The sequence below is a fragment of the Mesoplodon densirostris genome, chromosome 14 (genome assembly GCF_025265405.1).
Source record: "Mesoplodon densirostris isolate mMesDen1 chromosome 14, mMesDen1 primary haplotype, whole genome shotgun sequence".
Lineage (NCBI taxonomy): Eukaryota > Metazoa > Chordata > Mammalia > Artiodactyla > Ziphiidae > Mesoplodon > Mesoplodon densirostris.
Genome location: NC_082674.1, coordinates 29,886,643 through 29,908,359, shown reverse-complemented (window position 1 = coordinate 29,908,359; position 21,717 = coordinate 29,886,643). Strand labels below are relative to the sequence as shown.

The 21,717-nt window shown below is 41.8% G+C and overlaps 2 protein-coding genes across 6 annotated transcripts in view; one reads left to right on the top strand and one right to left on the bottom strand.

Moving 5' to 3' along the window:
- Window positions 1–1,627: 1,627 nt before the first annotated feature.
- GPATCH11 (G-patch domain containing 11) lies at window positions 1,628–13,617 on the bottom strand. Its single transcript, XM_060117885.1, has 9 exons — window positions 12,870–13,617; window positions 8,909–8,980; window positions 7,758–7,984; window positions 6,974–7,015; window positions 6,080–6,200; window positions 5,868–5,958; window positions 3,741–3,857; window positions 2,503–2,584; window positions 1,628–1,793 (listed from the first exon to the last, which is right to left on the bottom strand). The coding sequence occupies exons 2-9, from the start codon at window positions 8,965–8,967 to the stop codon at window positions 1,738–1,740; spliced, it is 795 nt and encodes a 264-aa protein (XP_059973868.1). The 5' UTR covers window positions 8,968–8,980; window positions 12,870–13,617; the 3' UTR covers window positions 1,628–1,737.
- HEATR5B (HEAT repeat containing 5B) overlaps window positions 13,091–21,717 on the top strand; it is a 90,391-nt gene continuing 81,764 nt past the window's right edge. For 4 of the 5 annotated variants that reach the window (XM_060117880.1, XM_060117882.1, XM_060117884.1 and 1 more), the window contains exons 1-3: window positions 13,102–13,173; window positions 14,062–14,209; window positions 17,787–17,998. In XM_060117880.1, coding sequence (XP_059973863.1) covers window positions 14,084–14,209; window positions 17,787–17,998 — 338 coding nt within the window. In that variant the 5' untranslated portion in view covers window positions 13,102–13,173; window positions 14,062–14,083. Of the gene's footprint in view, window positions 13,174–14,061; window positions 14,210–17,786; window positions 17,999–21,717 lie in introns of all 5 variants that reach the window. The other variant, XM_060117881.1, reaches the window with a different exon arrangement.

Here is a 21,717-nt window from a genome sequence, read left to right as displayed (position 1 = left end):
TTAGACTTGAGAACAAGTGAACTAGGTCACATTAGGTCGGAGGCTAATACAACTCGTACTATTGATTATCTTAATTTGGGCAAGTGTAGGTTAGCTTCTGCTATGTTGTCAGGTATGCCGTTTATAATAAAAAGAAGAGACTGATGTCTTGCTCAATGCTACTGAAAGGTGAGCTGTAAAACTGTACAGATGAGGTCACAACTTGATCCAAAGAACAGTCATGCTCTAGTTTAACCTAGAGCACTAGTTCTCATCCACAGGTGAAAATCAGACACATTCTTAGAACTTTAAAATAAATAGATATCCAGAAACTATCCTAGACTAGCTGAATCAGGTCACTAAGGGTGGCACCTGAGCTTGTGAACTTTAAAAAAGTTAATGATTTTGATGCCCAAACTTAGATGGAGCTCTCTAGAGGTGTGCCACATGGTATATCTTTAGCTATATCTGGTTAAATTATAGGGAAGCAGAATCCAGCTTAAGACAGAAAAATAACTTTAAAAATGACTTAGAGCTACCCAGCAATGCAATGGTCCATTTTAAGGCAGTGAGCTCTCTGTGGCTGGAGGAATAAAGGCAGAGGTTGGATTACCACCTGCTAGGAATGTTGTCAAAGGGATTAAGAAGTTGGATCACCTGATATTTAAGGTTACCCCTAATTATTGTTTCTTTAGCCAAAATGGGCAATTGTTCACTTATAATGGATATACACATTGCTATGAAAACTCACGATTTTACGGAATATCATAGCTACTTTGTTTCTAAAACTGATTAGAATTAAGTACTATTGATGGAACCTTGCCTGACATGACTCTTATTGAGGAGAATACTTTTCCCCTCCTTCTCATGCTTGCATGAAGGGAACTTCTTCTTGCTCCGTGGAAGAGAGAAGTGTGGGAACAAGCTCTGTGAACCTGCATTCATTCCGTCTCAACAGAGAGGTGTCTCATCTGATGAGTGATTTTGGGAAAAGGAACTGAGCATGTATGGCCCCACCCCTGAGGGGATGGTTCTCTCACCTTGAAAGCTAATGGTCTCCTAATGCAAAGGTGGGCTCTGTCCCTCCGGAGGCGAGGTCGGCAGTTCTCTAACCAGGGAGATCTCGCAGGGAGCGTGACTGGAGAACAAGTCAACTAGCTCTTTATTTCATTGATAATAAAGCTGATATTTTGATCTCTAACTCCCATGTCTTATTTCTCAATTTGCTCCAAAGTGAAGAAGGGAATAAGAGAGTTGGTGTCCTTAAATCCCATAAACGTCACAAAAGAGTCATAAATTATAACTGCCCATGTCTATAATACTTGTGCTCTGAAATGGCTTTCCATTATGTTTTTTTTTTTTTTTTTTTTTTTTTTTTGCTGTACGCGGGCCTCTCACTGTTGTGGCCTCTCCCGTTGCGGAGCACAGGCTCCGGACGCGCAGGCTCAGCGGCCATGGCTCACGGGCCCAGCCGCTCCGCGGCATATGGGATCCTCCCAGACCGGGGCACGAACCCGTATCCCCTGCATCGGCAGGTGGACTCTCAACCACTGTGCCACCAGGGAGGCCCGTCCATTATGTTTTTGAAGCCAGTGAACAATTATAAAGTACAAAGTACTTCTAACATACAAAAACCATGAAACATATAAAGGCTCTCTTTCTTTACTGGTATCAAAAATTTGGAAATTCTAACTGCTCAACTGTCTATCTTTAGGAAACAGTAACATTTGCCAAGCTTCTACTTTATTGAGAATAATCTTAGTCATGATCTGCAGAAGTTGGTCCCGGGCAATTTGAAGACAGGTCTTCTTTATCTGTAATTTATGTGAGGAAAAGGAACAATTAATACAAATTGCATAGTATACTAGTCTAGAAAATTATTTCAGCATGACATGTATTTTGTAGCTGTGTTTGCTTCTTACTCTGCTAAACAAACCAGGAAAAGATACAACAATAACCCAAAATTCTTCACCTCTCATGTACAAAGTCCTTAAATTCAAGTTAGCAAAGCTGACTTGGGCAAGTGTGTTAGAAGAGAAAGCACTTGTATCTGTTAAGACATCTGACACATTTTAAACCATTTCTTTCCTTACAATGAAAAAACAATGGAGTGGATTTCAACATTCTGATTTTTATGGTTCAGGGATAGTATTCTACCTAAATACAAAAAAATTAGTTCTAAAAATTTACTATATTTTTCAGGTAGCTGAAGAGTCATGAAAAATAAAGCATGAAAAAAATTCAACATCCTCAAGTGATTAAAAACACTATTTCTTTTGAAATAGAAGACTGAAAAATTCCCTTCTGCACATTCAGTTTCTGAAAAGTTAAAAGCACCTTTAATCAACCCTCAATTATTTCTCTGTCCACTATTTCTTTAAAGCATTCATCCAACATGGCCATTTGGATAGAATAAAAAAATTTCCATTGTCTATGGGAAATGTGACTTTCATAAAAATTCAAAGCTAAAATCAAAGAGTGTTTGTATTCAATATTTTTAAAAAGTATGAAGTATCTTCTTACCTTCATAGGCTGTTCCACACCAAATACAATACAGATGTTCTTCTCTTAAATAACTAGTCAATATTTGTAATTTTTCCAGTACCTAGATATAGGATACAAGCATATTAATAGTTCACATTGAACAGAACCTTGGTTTTCAGGTCTCTTAGATCATGCTGAATTACCCTAAGGCCCTAAATCTTCTACTACACACTCAACCAGTTAGGAGAGGTGTCAAGGGCAGAATATATTAGAACATGTCCCAGTTTACCAGTTACCCTATTTTCACATCTGTCAGACACAACAGAGACCCCTTGTTAACATTTCAACAATAGATCTTGGCTGGCTCTATTAGAATCAGCATCCTTTAAAGACCCCTTCTACTTTCAACAAATCTGGGTGAAACTCTCTCTCTACCACTAAAGTTCTCATTGATGGTCTCCCAGTTAAGTGGAACACATGGTTTTCAAATTGTGAACATCTCCTACATACTCTTTTATACAAAGTAACCATAGAAATGTGTTTTCTTTTCTTGAATAATCTCTACTTCCTTTTTTTTTAAATCTTTTTTTTGTTGTTGTTGTTGTTGTTGTACGCGGGCCTCTCACTGCTGTGGCCTCTCCCGTTGCGGAGCACAGGCTCCGGACACACAGGCTCCGCGGCCATGGCTCGCGGGCCCAGCCGCTCCGCGGCATGTGGGATCTTCCGGGATCGGGGCACGAACCCGTGTCCCCTGCATCGGCAGGCGGACTCTCAACCACTGCGCCACCAGGGAAGCCCTCTACTTCCTTTGAATTGTGTTTTTTTGCTTTGTTTTGTTTGTGGGTGGGGGAGGGAGGTACTCAGAATCACTTCCAGGAGTTCAGCAGGAAACAAGGTAGAAATTAACATAAGTTACACTTGCAGCTAATCCGTCATCCAAACTAAAACTGAGAGGGTAGACTGAAGCTAAAGGGGAAAATTATATTAAGTTTTGCTTTGGGGTTCATGAAATAAACCTGTAACGCAGTGGTTCTCAAGGGGTGATTTTTTCCCCTCTGGGGAAAATGTAGTAACGTCTGAAGACATTTTCCGTTCTCACAAGGGGGAAGTGCAATGGACATCTGGTGGGTGGAGGCCACAGATGCTCCCAGATATCTCACAATGCACAGAACGCCCCCCCCCACGCCCCGGCCCGACAACAAACAACTGCCCAGTTCAAAATGTTAATCGTGTCAAGGCTGAGACAGCCGGCTTACAGAACTGGTGCCAACACATACACTTAAGTCTTCACTCTCATATTCATCTTCATCTTGTTCTTTTTCTTCCTCTTCCTCTTCTTCAGTTTCCTCTTCAAGCCTCAACCAGTACCATGCCTCCCTGGGAAACTGAATATTCTGAAAATGTAGAATTATTCCCAATTAAACATAGCTAAACATAATTCTGTCACAAGTATGTTCCTGTCAACATGAATTCATTCTCTCAATTAAATATTCACTGAGTGCTGCTTTAAGAGTAAAGTACTATGAACTATGGGGATGCAAAACCCAGTTAGAATACTGCCTCCCAGTTGCTGACAATCTAGTAGGGAAAAGAAGCTATGGGTATAAGTAGCTTAATGGGTATAAAATGATACATATCAGCGAGGAAATCTTAAGTATCACGACACATATTCAAAACAATGTGCTATGGAAATAGAGAAAAGAGAGATCACTTCCAGCAATCTATTTACATATGAAGGAAATTTTACAAACATTTTTGAGACTTTTTTTTTAATTGAAGGAAACTTTTTTATTCTTTTTTTTAAATTTTATTTTATTTATTTTTTTGGCTGCATTGGGTCTTCGTTGCTGCGAGTGGGCTTTCTCTAGTTGCGGTGAGCGGGGGCTCTCTTCATTGCAGTGCGAAGGCTTCTCACTGCAGTGGCTTCTCTTGTTGAGGAGCACGGGCTCTAGGCACGCGGGCTTCAGTAGTTGTGGCTTGCGGGCTCTAGAGCACAGGCTTAGTAATTGTGGCGCACGGGCTTAGTTGCTCCACAGCATGTGGAATCTTCCTGGACCAGGGATTGAACCCATGTCCCCTGCAATGGCAGGCAGATTCTTAATCATTGCACCACCAGGGAAGTCCCCATTTTTGAGACTTTATTTTATTTATTTATTTTTAAAATAAATAAATAAATAAATTTATTTTTGGCTGCGTTGGGTCTTCGTTGCTGCGGGCGGGCTTTCTCTAGTTGCGGCGAGCGGGGCTACTCTTCACTGTGGTGCGCGGGCTTCTCATTGCAGTGGCTTCTCTTGTTGAGGAGCACGGACTCTAGGCACACGGGCTTCAGTAGTTGTGGCATGTGGGCTCAGTAATTGTGGCTTGCAGGCTGCAGAGCGCAGGCTCAGTAGTTGCAGCGCACAGGCTTAGTTGCTCTGCGGCATGTGGGTCTTCCCAGACCAGGGCTCGAACCCATGTCCCCTGCATTGGCAGGTGGATTCTTAACCACTGTGCCACCAGGGAAGCCCCCCACTTTTATCTATCTATCTATCTATCTATTTATTTATTTATGGCTGTGTTGGGTCTTTGTTGCTGCAGGTGGGCTTTCTCTAGTTGCGGTGAGCAGGGCTACTCTTCATTGTGGTGCGTGGGCTTCTCATTGTGGTAGCTTCTCTTTGTTGTGGAGCACGGGCCCTAGAGTGCGCGGGCTTCGGTAGTTGTAGCACACAGGCTCAGTGGTTGTGGCTCACGGGCTCTAGAGCACAGGCTCAGTAGTTGTGGCGCACGGGCTTAGTTGCTCTGCGGCATGTGGGATCTTCCCGGACCAGGGCTCGAACCTGTGTCCCCTGCATTGGCAGGCGGATTCTTAACTACTGCACCACCAGGGAAGTCCGAAGCCCCCCATTTTTGAGACTTTAAATGAAGTTATTTTATTTTGATGGTAATTGAACCATCAAAATAAAAAAGAAATTAAATCCAATCAAAAACTGAATTTTAAGAACCATTCAAATCTGAAATACATAGTAGTCTACCATGATTTTACTAGTTAGAGACACATATGGTATTGGATATGGACTGAAAATAGGCTATTCTGGTTAACCAAACATCCTGGTGAACAGAATTTCCACACATAATAGTCCTGAGTAATCAATATTCAAATAAGTGGAGAACAGTTAAGTGTAAAAATGGTATTTTACCCTTAGAGGATAATTCAGACTACTCAGGTTCCTGCAGTAAACAAGTCATTATTATGAGTATCAGTTATCATAGATCAATAGTGCATCTTAAATGAAAGCTTTAGTGGGTAGGTACACCAGGCTTGGAGTTCTCTCTTTCTCTCTCTCTTTTTAACAATAAAAATACACAGCAAATCACACTGGGTGCCAAAACACTTTACCAAACTGAAAGCAGGTAAAAAGGCTTACCTTCTGAGTATCCAATTGTTGACAGGCTCTCTGGCTTCTTCTAAGATCTCCTTCTAGCTTCATTTCATCTTGCTTATTTTTAAGTCGCATTCTGATTCAAAGAAAAAAATAGTACACTAGAGGTCTGTGCTCTCTTTATCCATTTTATATGTCCAAGTACCAGAAAACATACCACAATAAAGAAAAGGTGAAACTATAAACAGCTAAAATACCGAAACTGTTCTGCAGCTCTTTCTTCAACTTCTTTTTTCATGTGAATCTTTCTTCTGTAGCTTTCCAATTTTTCCTCTGCTTTCCGTTTTAGTAATGCCTCATGACCAATGCCACTTTTTCCTGCTCAAACAGGACACACTGATGAGAAATGTACTGGCTTTATATTTCAAAACATGACAACTTAAAATTTCTTTTTCTGGCCACACCTTGTAGCTTGTGGGATCCTAGTTCCCCAATCAGAGACTGAACCCGAGCCCTAGGCAGTGAAAGTGCCAAGTCCTAACCGTTGGACTGCCAGGGAATTCCCTAAATACTTACAGATTAAATGCAATACTAATTTGAGTACAATCACTCAAAATAATTTGATAAGGATGGGAGAAAACACTAGAGATTTTTTTTTAACCCAAACACATAATTTGATTTTTACAAAGATCATTGATCTGATCTAATAAGATGGTAATACTATACACATTTTTTCAAATTGGGAAAACAGTATCAACTGTCATACTTACATATAAATATGATGAACAAATAAAGTATATATTTTTTTCTCTTTAATTTGTCCAAAGTATTAAGAAAAACATTTAATGGATACATCTATCTCAGGATACTTTTAAGACACTCAGTGGACAAAAATAGCTTTGTGTTTTTAATGATTACAACACTTTTTCCCCTGTATTTTTATGATTAAAATTTTATTTTATACTGACTAAAACTTTTATTTTTAGTTTAAAAGGTCTAGAAGTTTAACTAAGAAACATTTTACTGAGGGTGTCTTATGATAAGAACTGTAATAGTACCACCATAAAAAGGTATTTATTAAGCAAATATATGTGCTAAATTTAAATGTAAGTTGTTATTACTGGTAAATAGCCTCAAAAATAATTACATACCTGTTTTGACATTGAGAGGAATTGGTTCAACAATACCGTCTCCTAAAAAGAAAAAAAGAGAACAAAACACAAACTACTTTAGAAATTCTTCCTCAAACTACAGGTAGGTGCAGTATGCAACTTTATAATGTTCTATACTTATCCCCTTCAGTTTCAATGATACACAGAACTGAAACTGAACATCAGAAGGATTTTAAGAAGTGAAAACACTTATATATATCCAGGAGGGTGGGAGCCACAAGAGAGAGCAAAGCCTTGCGAGGTGAAGGTCAAAGCAATGACAATAAAGGAGAGGAGAGGAGAAAAACAGCTTACGGAAGCTACTATACGTATATGGCCTCTATCTCTTAATAAGCAATCTCATTCCTAAAAGAGAGGTGAGAACTGGGCTTCTCCAGCTGACTGGTCACTCAGGCAGCTGCCACAGGTACAGAGCAAGCAGGGCAGAGTCCTGCCATCATCTCCGATGTTGCTTCACTGTCCTCTGGGCCACTGTACTTCTTAACCCTTCTCTTGTCACCATTCTTAGCTGCTGCCTCCATTGTAAGCCTCGTCCATCCCACTTGTTAGCGCCTTTGAGGCTGAGCTGGGCAGATAAGCAGCTCTTGATGGCACATGTCTAAAGTGGATGTGGGAGGATCGAAGTTCTCCATAAGCTTGCCAGCAACATAAGAGCCTAGGAAGCTTAAGTTGTTTCAATTTCTGTGTAGAGGGACAGAGATTCAAGAGTCATCACTGATACTCATCAATAAATTACAGCTGTTTATTTCTGGCTGTGACTCACCACTTTTGCCGAGCGCCTGACCACTTTTATATCCCATCTTCTGGAGCAAAGCAAACCCTTTGTTTTCACAGCCTAGTGCGTTCTTCAATCCAATGTCACGTCTCTCTTGTTCTTCTTCTTTTAAACTCTTCTGCTTACTTTTCAAATTAGCTTCCTGTTGCTTTTCTTCTTTTCGACGGGCTTCTCGGATTTGCCTCAGCATTGGCAAGCCTGGTCTGACATCTTCTCTGAAGAATGAGGGAAAAGGTTATTTTGGACCAGTACATGAAAGTTTCTCATAGCTGTGCCAGTTACTCACTTGACACTACTTAATATTTCAGTGCTACCTCTAGGAGCATCTTTGTTGTCACCACTGTTAGAACATAACCAATGTCCTTTGAGAATGGCTGTGTTAGTTAAAATGATGAAGGCTGGTACCATATTGTAAGAAACTAAAAGTACAGAGTTGAAGAAATTAGTAGGTTCAGACTCATTTTTCTAAGAGGTTGGCTATAATAAAAAGCAAAGCTGGACAGCAGGTATTAAGAGGCGATGAGATGAAATGAAGTAAAACAGTAAATATCCTTGGAAGAGGGGAATTAAAAGAATCAAGGGCAGGAAAAAAACACATAGCATTAAAAAGGAAGAAGAGATTTCTAGTATCTTTGTACTATAGACATGTAGGAAGTATTTCCATGAAGCAATAAGACTAACTTCCAACCTCACCTTTAAAATCAGTGGCATTGCTTAGGGCTTCCCTGGTGGCGCAGTGGTTGGGAGTCCGCCTGCCAATGCAGGGGACATGGGTTTGAGCCCTGGTCCGGTAGGATCCCACATGCCACGGAACAACTGGGCCTGTGCACCACAGCTGCTGGGCCTACGCTCTGGAGCTTGCATGCCACAACTACTGAACCCCGCTCACCTGGAGCCCGTGCTCCGAAACGGGAGAGGCCACGGCAATGAGAGGCCCACAAACTGCGGCGAGTAGTGGCCCCTCCTTACTGTAGCTGGAAGGGGGCTGCGCAGCAGCGAAGACCCAACGCAGCCAAAAATAAATAAATAAAATAAATAGATTTATAAAAAATAAAAATATATAAAATCAATGGCATTGCTGAAAAATCTCCACTAATGTCTTACACATATCATTTCATGGGGTGTGCACATTTACTTACTGGACATTAATGAAGGAATCAGACATATAGTCCTCTTCTTCTGCCATGTTCCGCTTCATATGGCAAAACCATCTACAAATCAAATAGGATAAAGTAACGATTACTAATTTTCAGTTTACCAAAATGGAAATCAACCTGTATGCATCCCCAGCCGTGACCTTTCTCTAGAGACTACTCCATATTCAAGTGTCCTTCTGACACCCTTCTGGGTGGAGCTCTCAAACTCAACGATCCAAACAACTCATTCTCTTCCCCCTCCCAAGACCTCCTTCATCCCTGTATTTCCAAATTAACGTCACCACCATCTCCCCCTTCCTGACCTCTGATAAACCTGTCAACTCTTCCTCCGTATTATCCCCCATAGGCATTTTTTCCTATAGTCGTGACCACTGCTTTCGTTCAGGCATTTTTTTCTCACCTGAACTATTACAACTGCTTCCTAATTGGTCTCATTGCCTTTGGCCTCTCCTCCTCCAACCCATCCTCTAGAACCTCTCCAGAGTGGTTTTTTAAAAACATAAGTCAGGCCATGTTACTTGCCAGTTTCAAACCCTTCCGTAAACGTTACCCTGTGGGCAGGGGAGGAACCACCATTTTCACATGGTAGCCAGAGAGATCCTTCCTAATCTGACCTCTGACTCTCCTCTAGGACTCATTAGTCACACCACACGGTCTCTCTCATTGCCCTCTGAACACACCAGACAGTTCCCTCCTCCTAGGCCTAGGCTATCCTCCTTCACAAAAGCCCGTCCTGACCACTTCAGGCCTCTCTCCACAGCACTTTATGTTCACGCTGTTCATTTGTAACTTGATAAAGTTAACACTTCACTTATGTGGAAACACTTTTGAGGACAGTTTCTATCCAAAGTAGTTAAGATCATGTAATTATAAAGTACACATCAAACTTTACTGTGTATATGCATTGCCCTGGGATCTTCTTTAAATGCAGAGTCTGATTCTGAGCTGGAGCTTGAGGTCCTGCATGTCTAACAGGCGCCCAGGTGCTGTCAATGCTGCTGGTCCAGTTGCTGGATACAAAAGCGGAGTCACCTGTTGCAGTGCACATATGCTGTTTTGGCCTGCTCACCATCCTTCCCTTTGGAAACCCGGCCCTCTGCCCTCCTTGTGGTTCTAGTAGAGGGTGGCAATCTTAGTACCATATACTCTCTTGGGCACAAGATGGCCAGTTATAGTATCTTATGTCCTAGCAAAGGCGAGGGGATGACCTAAACAGGGCAAGTAAGCATCTCTTTCCCTAATGATACGAATATATGGATCGCAGGGAAAAGAAGCTCTCTTTGTTGGGGTTTCTAAACTGGAAGTATGTGAAGCTGGGCTGTGGATGGCCATCTTCTTGGCCATTCGAAGAGATCCTGTTCTGCAGAAAGAAGGCAGATAGAGACAGGCCTAAAGGCAATGAGTCTCCAACCCTAGTTCCAAGGCCCTGATTCCTGCAGCTCTTTCTTTAATGCTATGACCTACCATTCTTCCCAGCTACATAGGCTGATAAGTTTCCTCATTATTTAACCTTGTTTGAACAGGGGTTCTGTCAACTATAACCAAGAGTCTGGACAATTACACTGGATGAAAACAGTATTACTGTAGTGGTTTTTATATTTTTAATATATATCTTCCCAACTAGGCTGTAAACCATAAAGATAAGTCCCCTGTATACCCACTGCCTACCACTGTGTCCCAAACATCATAAATCCTCAGTGTTTAGCTATGATGAGGATAAGAAGGGTCTTTAATTATATTTCTTATTTTGTAGTAACGGAATACTTTCTTCCTGTGTCGCCATGTCTTATTTTTTTTAAATCTTCTTGTAAATCTATCAATACAGAAAACTGCATAAAATAAACGTGTAGCTTAGCGCATTTTTATGAGGCAGACACTCTTTTTTTTTTTTTTTTTTTTTGCGGTATGCGGGCCTCTCACTGTTGTGGCCTCCCCCGTTGCGGAGCACAGGCTCCGGACGCGCAGGCTCAGCGGCCATGGCTCACGGGCCCAGCCGCTCCGCGGCATATGGGATCCTCCCAGACCGGGGCACGAACCCGTATCCCCTGCATCGGCAGGCGGACTCTCAACCACTTGCGCCACCAGGGAGGCCCGAGGCAGACACTCTTGTAACCATGTGGTAGCCTCCAAGATGGCCCCCAGTGATTTTTACCTCTTGGTTTTCAACATCCTTCCACAATGAATGGGTTGACTTATGTAACCAACAGAATATTGTAGAAATGGTGGAGTGTGACTTCTTGGTCATAAAAGACACTACAGCTCTTAGATCACTCTAACTCTGAAGTTAGTTAGATCACTCCCTCTGAAGGAAATCAGCTGTTATATAGTAAGGATATTTAAGCAGATCTATGGAGAAGTCCACACAGGAAGAACAGAGGCCTCCTGTTGACAACCAGCACAAACCTGGGAGTGACATGAGTGAGTCACCTTGGAAATGGATCCTCCAGCCCCAGTCAAGCCTTCAGATGCTCACTGTGGGCTGGCATCTTCCTTACAACTTCTTTTTTTAATTTTTATTTTTTGATTATTTATTATTTTTTGGCCACGTGGTGCGGCATGTGGGAGCTTAGTTCCCCGAGCAGGGATCGAACCCACGCCCCCTGCACTGGAAGCACGGAGTCATAACCACTGGACCACCAGGGGAAGTCCCCATTACAATTTCTTAAATTCCAAGCTAAGTTAAACCACTAACAAACTCCTGACCCACAGAAACTGAGATAATAAATGATTATAGTTATTTCAAGCTGCTAAACTTTAGAATAATTTGTTCTACAGCAAAAGATAATAGAAATCATCACCCATATCAGCAGATAGAACCCTGTCAGCCCCCCAGAAGCCCTCCCTGTCCCCTACCCTATCGCACCCCTTCCAGTCACTTCCTTTTCCTTATGGTTTCATCATCCACACATGCATCCTTAAACATTACAGCTTAGTTTTGCCTAATTTTCCTTTTATTATAATACAATAAGTTAAAAGTATGTAAGATTATATCCAGCACTTGTGGTAATTCACCCACTGTCTCTAAACCTCAGATTCTTCATTTGTAATAATAGTATTTTTATACATAATGATCTAGCACCTACCGAGTGTATCAAACATTTTTGTCCCATTTAATTACCATTAACAACTCTGTAAGGTACGGACAGTTAGTCCTGCTTTAATTAAGACTCAGTATGGCTAAATGACTTGCTCAACACCACAAAAAATCTACGTCTCAGAGCTCTTTCTACTGCAAATAGGATTCGATTATTTTTAAGGGAGCTACTTAGCTCTAAAGTGCTATGCAGAGGGGTTACAGGTTTTTTAAACCCCCTTTTTATGGGTACTCTATACTTTAGCATCATCTGTTCCCATAAGGATAAGGATAAACTTCACAAGGCGATAATCCTAGCAGAATGACGGTGGCTTGGATCACAGTGACAGCAGTGTAAGTGGTGAGAAATGATCAGATTCTGGGTATATTCTGAAGATAGAGGTAACGGGATTTGCTGCTGGATTGGCGGTGGTGTGGGAAAGATGGATGTCAAGGATTACTTCAAGGCTTTTGGTCTGAATACCTGGAAGAATGGAGTTACCAGTTTTTGAGAGCGGTTAGACTGTAGCATCAGGTTTTGTTTTTGTTTTGTTTTTTGGCAGATAGTGGGCAGGGAGGTGGCAATAAGAGTGCTGCCTCACATGTACTGAGAGTCCCATTACACATCCAAGTGGAGAGACGGACTAAGTAGTTGGATGTGCAGTAGAAAGGTGACAAGAAGCGTGTCAGACCCAAACACTCCTCTCAGGGGCCGCTGATCCCTTCCCTGTCGCGCCCCTCCCAGGTGCAAGCGTGCCACAGACGCGACCACTCACGGGTGGGAACATTGGTGATGGTGTGATGGGTAGTCACAGCCAGTGCACAGATCACCGCCCTTCATCATTCCACCAGGCGCCCACATCTCCTTACCTGGCAGCTCTACTCTCCCCAGGCCAGCTCGCGGAAGCTAGCGCTGCGCAGACGCTCACCAACCTGCGCAGGACCTCTGGGCCTTCGCTCCCACCTGAGTTTCCGCGGCCAGTGTCAATTGGAAACAGGAGGCAGGCGGGGCCAGGCGGACGTGGTTAAGTGCGCTTGCGCAGGATCAGCCTTCCGCGCACGCGCTCTCCTCGCGCTTCCGGCTGGCAGAAGTGCGGGAGGCGGGGCATCCGAGTCCTTTGGCTGCTGCTTCTAGCCGCGGAGCTCAGCTCGTCTACCCGTGCCGGACTAGGAGGTGAGGCCGACCCGTCCGCCGCCGTAGCGCGCACGTCGACACACACACGCACACACAAACACACACACGCACACACACACACACACACCCCAAGGCCCCCACTAGGTTGTCAGAGGTCTGGGGACGGAATTCGAGTTCGTAATGAACATTTGCCCTTTTCAGGCGCCGGACTTGGTTCCGAGTCGCCGCCTCCTGGGGTTGACAGCCCGGGTGACCCGGTCGAGGCCTGAGTCGGCCTCGGGCCCGGCGCTGCGCTGCTTTCCTCCAAATAGCCGGGTTTACCCGGACCTGCAGCGCGCGCGGCCTCTGCCAGCTGCGTTCCTGGACCGCCCGGCGTTGTCGCTGAAGCTTCGACCGCGGGGACCTGACCTCCCGCCGCCACCTCACCCCCGTAGGAAGACTCTCGGAGCCTTCCAGTGTGGGATCTGTCTGCTGGGACGTTTTGATCTCCTCCTGGGGCAGGTGCAGCAGGGGAAGCGGAAGGGCGCTGTGCACCGAGCAGTCGAAGAGGAAAAAGGAGGATGGGTTGTCAGGCTCCGCTGGTGTTTGATTTCGGTGCTTCGGTTTTCCCGTTTATGGAATGGGTTAATGACGTATTTTGCTAGGCATTTTCCTTCTGGAATAATGCCTTATTTGCAATATTTATTTTAATTTTCCTTTGAACCCATTATTCATTCTTCCTCACCAAGCATGACTTTCCTTTGTTTTTGTTTGCACCCTTATCCTTTAAAATTAGGTTCTCAGGTTTTGCCTCAAGGAAGTTATGTAAGTTTCCTCCAAATGAAATGAGAAGTAAAGCCTTATTTTTCATTTCTTAGTGATTACATTTGTTGTTTAACTTTTAATATTAACAAGTTCTTACAAGTATTTTAAAATTGTTTATTTAAGGTGTGAAATTAAAACTTCAGTAATGGAGTTAGCCCACAGTTTATTGCTGAATGAAGAAGCTTTGGCTCAAATCACTGAAGCGAAGAGACCAGTTTTTATCTTTGAATGGTTGCGATTTCTTGATAAAGTCGTGGTTGCTGCCAACAAGGTATGGTATTACTTTTTTTCTAGCTGGGTTAACATATATAAAGACTATTATGTGTACCTGATTTGTAAGCAAACACATTATGTTTTGGAGGTTGTGGGTCATTTGTGGAACTTGACAATATTACACTGTACTGTAGTTAGAATTTGTCTGTCCTTTTCTATCCTGTGGCAAAGCCCAAACCTCGTTTAAATCCAGCTTATTGCCTGGATAGAGACTTCATGTTTCTACCTGGACATCTGAATGTGAGTGGAGAAAAACATGATTATATGATTGCTGTCACTTCTTTTCTTGTTGCAGAGCACAGGCTCTAGGTGCACGGGCTTCAGTAGTTGTGACATGCGAGCTTTAGAGCTCAGGCTCAGTAGTTGTGGCACTCGGGCTCAGTAGTTGTGGCTCGCGGGCTCTAGAGCACAGGCTCAGTAGTTGTGGTGCACGGGCTTGGTTGCTCCGTGGCATGTGGGATCTTCCCGGACCAGGGCTTGAACCTGTGTCCCCTGCATTGGCAGGCAGATTCTTCACCACTGTGCCACCAGGGAAGCCCCGACTGCTGTCACTTTAAATTCATTATCTACAACATCAAGTGGTCCCTCAGTGCTGTGTAGCAATTCCAATACCTTCACTTGTCTGTCTGAAGAGTTAATAATAGGCTTTTCTTTCTTTTTCCTTCTTCCTTCACAATCTTTTCACCCAAGTTACTTTTCATTATTTGTGTGTTTATTTTCTGTCTTTAAAATTAGATGCTTGGGGGCTTCCCTGGTGGCGCAGTGGTTGAGAGTCCGCCTGCCGATGCAGGGGACGCGGGTTCGTGCCCCGGTCCGGGAGGATCCCACGTGCCGCGGAGCGGCTGGGCCTGTGAGCCATGGCCGCTGAGCCTGCGCGTCCGGAGCCTGTGCTCCGCAACGGGAGAGGCCACAGCAGTGTGAGGCCCGCGTACCGCAAAAAAAAATTAGATGCTGTCTTTAAAATTAGGTGCTTTCCTCAAACATCTGAGGAAAATTTGGCTGTCTGCTCAAATTTTAGAGTGAGTAGTAAAAGTTTTCTGGTCAGGGTGAAGTGTGCTTCGCCATAGACTAGTCCAATTCTTTGAGGAACCTCTTTAGGTTTTTCTGAGCTAGTCATTCCCTATAAGAGACTTTTTTACTCTAGTGTCCTAGGGTATATGACTAGCTGCCTAGGTTCTAGGATTTGGGGGAGAAGGCTGGGGACTTCAACATTCAGTGTCTAAACTTTTACTTAATCCCCCTGTTTTCAGTGCAGTTTTCCCAGCCCACAGCTGTGCCCGAGCTCACTAAGTTCAGGATGGAGGAGAGAGATGCGGGAGTCTTACAGCTTCTTAAGTAGATTCTCAACCATTCCTTCCATTTCTAGGCAAAACTTTACTGTCTCCTCCGTAAGCATTTGGGGCCTCAAAACAAGAGCAACAACGAACAAACATGAGCTTTTCAGGGGTCCTCTGTTGGAAGTTGGGGCTCTTCTTTCCATATTGGGGATACCTGGCTTCTATATTTTGCATTGATTCTTTTTCTGTTTTCTTTGCCCTTTTATATTGGTGCTTTTTTTTTTTTTGGTTGCCCTTTAGTATACTTTTAGTTTCTGGAGAGACAGAGTTAATGCATGGATTCATTTCCAGTCTTTAACTAGAAGTTTCTGTTTTCTCTTAAACCCACTCCAGCTGGATATTTGTTGCCTCCATTACACTGAAACAGATCTTGTATTGCCCAAACCAACAGTCAGTATTCTGTTTTAATGGAGCCGTCAGCAGCTTTTGACATATCTGATCCTCTATCTTAAAGCACATATCTAATCCTCTATCTTAGGCACAAAATATCTTTTTTTGTTGTGAAATTGAAATATACAAAAGAGTATATAAAAAGTATATCCAAATTATGAAGCATAATAATATGAACACCTGTACGCCCTTCACCCAAATTAAAACATAAATTGTTATCATTACTGTTGCTGCACAGTTGGTGTGAAGTTTTTCCTATTTGTGGTTCCCAAGACACTATTTGCTTTTAATTCTACTCCTGCTTCACTAGTTACTCCTCATTCTCTTTTGCTGGCTCTTTCTCAGTCCTGGGCACTCTTTTTTTATTTTTATTTTAAAAAAAAACACATCTTACTCCTTCAGTGATATCATCTAATCTCATGATTTTTACTGCCATCTATGTAGTAATGATTCCCAGTTATCCAACTAGCTACTCCACCTCTTTCTCTTGAATATCTAAGTAGCATCTCAAAGTTAACATATTTAAAACTAAGTTCTTGATTTCACTGTCTCAAACCTGTCCTTTCCCCAGTGCTTTCTATCTCAGGAAATGACCGTATAATCCTTCTGGTTGCTCAGGTCATAAATCTTAGAGCCATTCTTCACTTCCTTCTTTTTCTCAAACTCCACATCATATTTATCAGCAAATCATATTGGTTCTCTCCCCTAAATATATCCAGAATTCAGTTACTTCGCATTATTTCCATTGTTACCACCCTCATTTCTTGTCGGATTATTGCCACAACTTCTTAAGTGCTCACCGTGCTTCCAGCCATGTACCTTGTAGAGTATCCTCAGCTCAATAGTCAGAAAGACCCTGTTAAAGCATTTAATCGTGTCCCTCCTCTGCCTCAGACTCACTGGGAATAAAATACAAAGTTCTTACAATGGTGTATGAGGCATTGCATGACCTGCCCCCTTCTGTCATTCTGACTTCATCTCCTGCTACTTCCTCTGTCTTATTTTGCTCCGGCCACACTGGCTTCTTGCTGTCCTCAAGCATGCTGAGTATGCTCCCACCTCAAGGCCTTTGTACTTGTTCCCTGCCTGGAATGTTCTTCTCCCAGATATCTGCATAACTCACATCTTCACTTCTTCTCAGAGATGCCTTTTTCTTACTAATCTGTATAAAACAGGAAGAACTCACAGTATTCATTTGTGTATTTGGTAAACTCTGTTTCTCCCCACTAGAATGTAAACTTCATGAGGGCAGAGACTGTCTATTGTAATCACTCTTGCATTTGCACCCCAGTACCTAGAATAGTGCATGGCACATAAGTGCACAGTAAGTATTTCATTAATGGATGGATGAATTCTCAGCATTGATTACGTAGATCTGAATATTTCTTCTGTTGCCTAGAGCTCTTCAGAGTTTCTTTTGGTTTCCTTTACTGACCTATAACTTTATGAACTACTGACTTTGCTTTTACAGGGGACCCTAGCTGAGTTCTAAGATGTCAATTGTCCATACACCCAATATTTTACATCCTTTGACTGACTGTTGGTTTTATTTTTTAGTAAGTCAGCATGGAAACTTTTTGGATATAGAGTAGTCACTTTTATTGGCAGCTAACTTTGTGGAATTGGAGGAGAATGAGGAGAATATTTAATCTAGGAAAGAATGGTTCATTTTTTTACTGAACTCTTCCTTATCTTGAAAATTCTTATTTATGGTTTTATGCCTAATGTAATATAGATTTTAATTATTAGAGTGCCTTAACTGTTAAGTATTTTTAAATTTTCACTAAAAGGTAACAAAATTATATATAAGAAAAAAACTGATGATGTTCTTTATTTTTTTTATAACAGACTGATGTAAAGGAAAAACAGAAAAAACTTGTTGAACAATTAACTGGATTAATAAGTAGTTCACCTGGACCACCTACGCGAAAATTGTTAGCTAAAAATCTTGCAGCCCTTTATAGCATTGGAGATACTTTCACTGTTTTTCAAACACTTGATAAATGTAATGACATTATCAGAAATAAAGATGACACTGCAGCCTACTTACCAACAAAATTGTAAGTACTTACTTTGAGATTGACCCTTGAAACTTGTTTTTTCAGAGTAATTTATCTTAATAAGGGCCTGCTGATCATAAAGACCCCTGTGTAGATGGAACCTGAGACATGCTGCTGACAGTAAAAGCTCTGAGTAGGTCTGGGAAAGGGGTTCTATTTCAACATATGCTCCATTGCCCCTGGGACTTTTAGCAAACTACAGAGAATTGGTATGATGTCAGCAATTTGCACAGGGGTTTTTGGTAATTTTGGGAGGAGATAATATTCTTGGCTGGGATGGAAAGAAAAGTAAAGATTTTCTAGGTGATGAGATTGAGGCAGGAATGGGCAAACTATAGCCCAAAGGCCAAATCCAGCTTGCCACCTATTTTGTAAATAAAGTTTATTAGAATACAGACATGCTCCTTCATTTAGGCGGTGGCTGCTTTCACGCGTAAATGGCAGAACTGAGTACCTGAGACAGAGACCATTTTGCCTGCAAGTTTGCTGACTCCTAAATTAAGGGCTTGACCCAATTTCAAGCCCATACCTGTGGTCTGGGTCAAGGGCAGACATTTTCAGAGCAAGTCTTGAGGATAATGGTGTAGGGATGCATCCTGTGAAAAAGTCAAATAAGAAAATCAGGAGTTATTATAGTACAGTGAGGAGTGTTGTGGGTGGGAAAGTAACACCTGAGTAAACTTAGCTGTGGTGTGATGGGAGAGCAGTGTCAACAAAGCCTTCTCCAAGAAGCATCAGCCAAAGAAGATCAACCATCCGGGAAGGAAATATGGAAATGAGTCAAGTAAGGGGTTAAGATGGGAAAAGGGGAAGATGGATGTGACAGGTCATGGACTGGCAAATTTTATGGAAAGGGCCAGATAGTAAATAGTTTTGGCTTTGTGGGGTATCATCTCTGTTGCAACTACTCAACTCTGCCATAGATGGTATGTAAATAAATGAGTACATCTGTGTACCAATAAAACTTTACGACAACAGGTGGCAGGCTGGATGATGGGCCACATTTGGTCTGCAGGATGTGGTTTGCTAACCTATTTTCTAGACAAAGGAAACTGATAATTGGAAACAAGTGGCTTATTTATAGCTTATTTACAGTGCTTACAGAAAGATACAAAATAGTGGGGGGAGTAAGTTGAGGGGAAAATGATGAGTCCAATTCTGGGCATGCTGAATCTGGAGTCCAAGTGGGAATATCCAAGTGACAGTGTGTAGTAAGCAGTTGGAAATCCTGGTCTGGATTTCAGAGACCTGAGCTGAGAAGGTCATTTTGGTGAGTAGAGAATGAAGATTTTAGAGTAGGCTGAACCCTTTAGTATGGATAAAGTTACCTAGGAAGAGTATTATAATACTGTGTGAGAAGAGAAGATAGCAAGGATACAACTTTAGAACACCAACATTCAAGGAGCCAGGGCCAGTATAATAGCTTAGGGGAAATGAAGAAATTATTCTGAACCCAGACATTGATTTTTAGGTCTGTTTTCAACTTCACAGATATGTTGTGATTAAGTTTTGTATTGTTTGGGATAGATGTAGCTCTCAAAAGTTTTAGAAGAGATTAGAGTGTATTAGTGTTTTCCAGTTTATTTTGGAGTCTGAAGCTATGTTAATAGTTTTGTGATTTAGTTCTCTTCCACTTGGCAAATCCACACGTAATTTTATAGTTCTGGCTAAGTAGACTTTATTACATATTATGTATTATTCATACATATTTCCAGTGGATTCATGGGTTCTATTTAGGAATCCACTAATATGTTCTGGCATGTGACCTCAGTCATTTTTAGCTTTGTTATCAGCCTATAGAGTATTGAAAAAAGCATGGGATTTGGAGTCAGAGAAGTGCAGGTCGATTCCCTGATTCTACTGTTAATTGCTTGTACGATAATAAACTATATTTAATCTCTCTCAGCCTCAGAGTAACTTGCTCAGGACACATAGCTATTGTGTGACAGGTTCTAGGATTTAGGTACAGATCTGCCAGACTCCAGAGGATACACCTTTATCCCCAGCTCCTGCCTCTAAGCTAAGCTCAGAGCTATTCACTTATTTACTGTTTACATGAGTGATGGTAGGGTGATTTCCCTACCATGGGAAGAGATGGGCTGCTGTTACATACATTTCTTCTTCTATGTAGTCAGGTGTTCTGTTAAACCCATTTAGATTAAATTTTACAAGTAATTGCTTATTATTATTTATATATTAAGAGGCAGACACTGTGAGCAATACAAAAATGTATAACCTTCTCTGTTTCTGGACTTTACATTTCCATTGGCAGGGCAGGATAAGATATAGACATATAAAATGGTCAAGTTGCAACACAGGAAACGATATAATTTTGTCAGAATGAGTGGTTGACATTTTACGTATAATGAGAGAAGAGAGGGATCATTGTGGATGGACATAATTTGGAAAGTCCTCAAAAGGAAAGGTTGGGTTTCTTTCCAAAGGATGGGTATGATTTGTTATGTAAATACATGTTTATTCTCTTATTTTCCTAACAAAAATGCAATTTGATTATCCATAGTATCTATTACAATTATACAGAATAAACAAGGTATTCTTTTAAAAATTTTTTTAATTGGGCTTCCCTGGTGGCGCAGTGGTTGAGAGTCCGCCTGCCGATGCAGGGGACAAGGGTTCGTGCCCCGGTCCAGGAAGATCCCACATGCCGCGGAGCGGCTGGGCCCGTGAGCCATGGCGGCTGAGCCTGCGCGTCCGGAGCCTGTGCTCCGCAACGGGAGAGGCCACAACAGTGAGAGGCCCGCGTACCGCAAAAAAAAAAAAAAATTTTTAATTGAAATATAGTTGATTAATGATATTGTGTTAGTTTCAGGTATACAGCAAAGTGAGTCAGTTTTATATGTATATATAGTTTTCAGATTATCTTCCATTATAGGTTATTACAAGGTATTGAATATAGTTCCCTGTGCTGTACAGTAAATCCTTGTTGCTTATCTATTTTATGTATAGCAGTTTGTATCTGCTAATCCCATACTTCTAATTTATCCCTCCCCCCTTTTCTCCCTTTGGTAACCATAAGTTTGTTTTCTGTGTCTGTGAGTCTGTTTCTGTTTTGTCTATTGGGTTCGTTTGTATTATTTTTTAGATTCCATATAAAAGTAATATCATATAATATTTATCTTTGTCTGACTTACTTCACTTAGTATGATATTCTCTGACAGGTTCATCCATGTTATTGCAAATGGCAATATTGCATTCTTTTTTATGGATGAGTAGTATTCCATTGTATATTTACACCACATCTTCTTAAACCAGTCATCTGTTGCTGGGCACTTAGGTTGTTTCCATGTCTTGGCCATTATAAATAGTGCTGCTACGAACATTGGGTGCCTCTGTCTTTTCGAGTTATAGTTTTCATCTTTTCAGGATATATGCCCAGGAGTGGGATTGCTGGATCATATGGTAGCTATATTTTTAGTTTTTTAAGGAACCTCCATACTGTTTTCCATAGTGGCTATACCAGTTTACATTCCCACCAACAGTGTAGGACGGTTCCCTTTTCTCCACACCATCTCCAGCATTTATTATTTGTAGACTTTTTGAGGATAGCCAAGAATCAACAAGGTGTTCTTGAAAGTTGAAAATTAAGGATTTGTGGCCAAAAGTGTCCTGCACAAATACAAATTGATTTCTGAAAATAAGTAAAATATTATAAAATTATTAATCTGAACAGTGACTGGTGAAAATGTCACTTCTTACAG

Bases quoted from the DNA above. Each gene is read 5' to 3' on its own strand.
- GPATCH11 (XM_060117885.1), bottom strand. From the start codon at position 8,967: ATGAAGCGGAACATGGCAGAAGAAGAGGACTATATGTCTGATTCCTTC. The intron at 7,985-8,908 runs GTAAGTAAATGT...CTCATTCTTCAG, and splicing joins GATTCCTTCATTAATGTCCA to AGAAGATGTCAGACCAGGCT. The intron at 1,794-2,502 runs GTAAGAAGATAC...CATAAATTACAG, and splicing joins GTGTGGAACAGCCTATGAAG to ATAAAGAAGACCTGTCTTCA.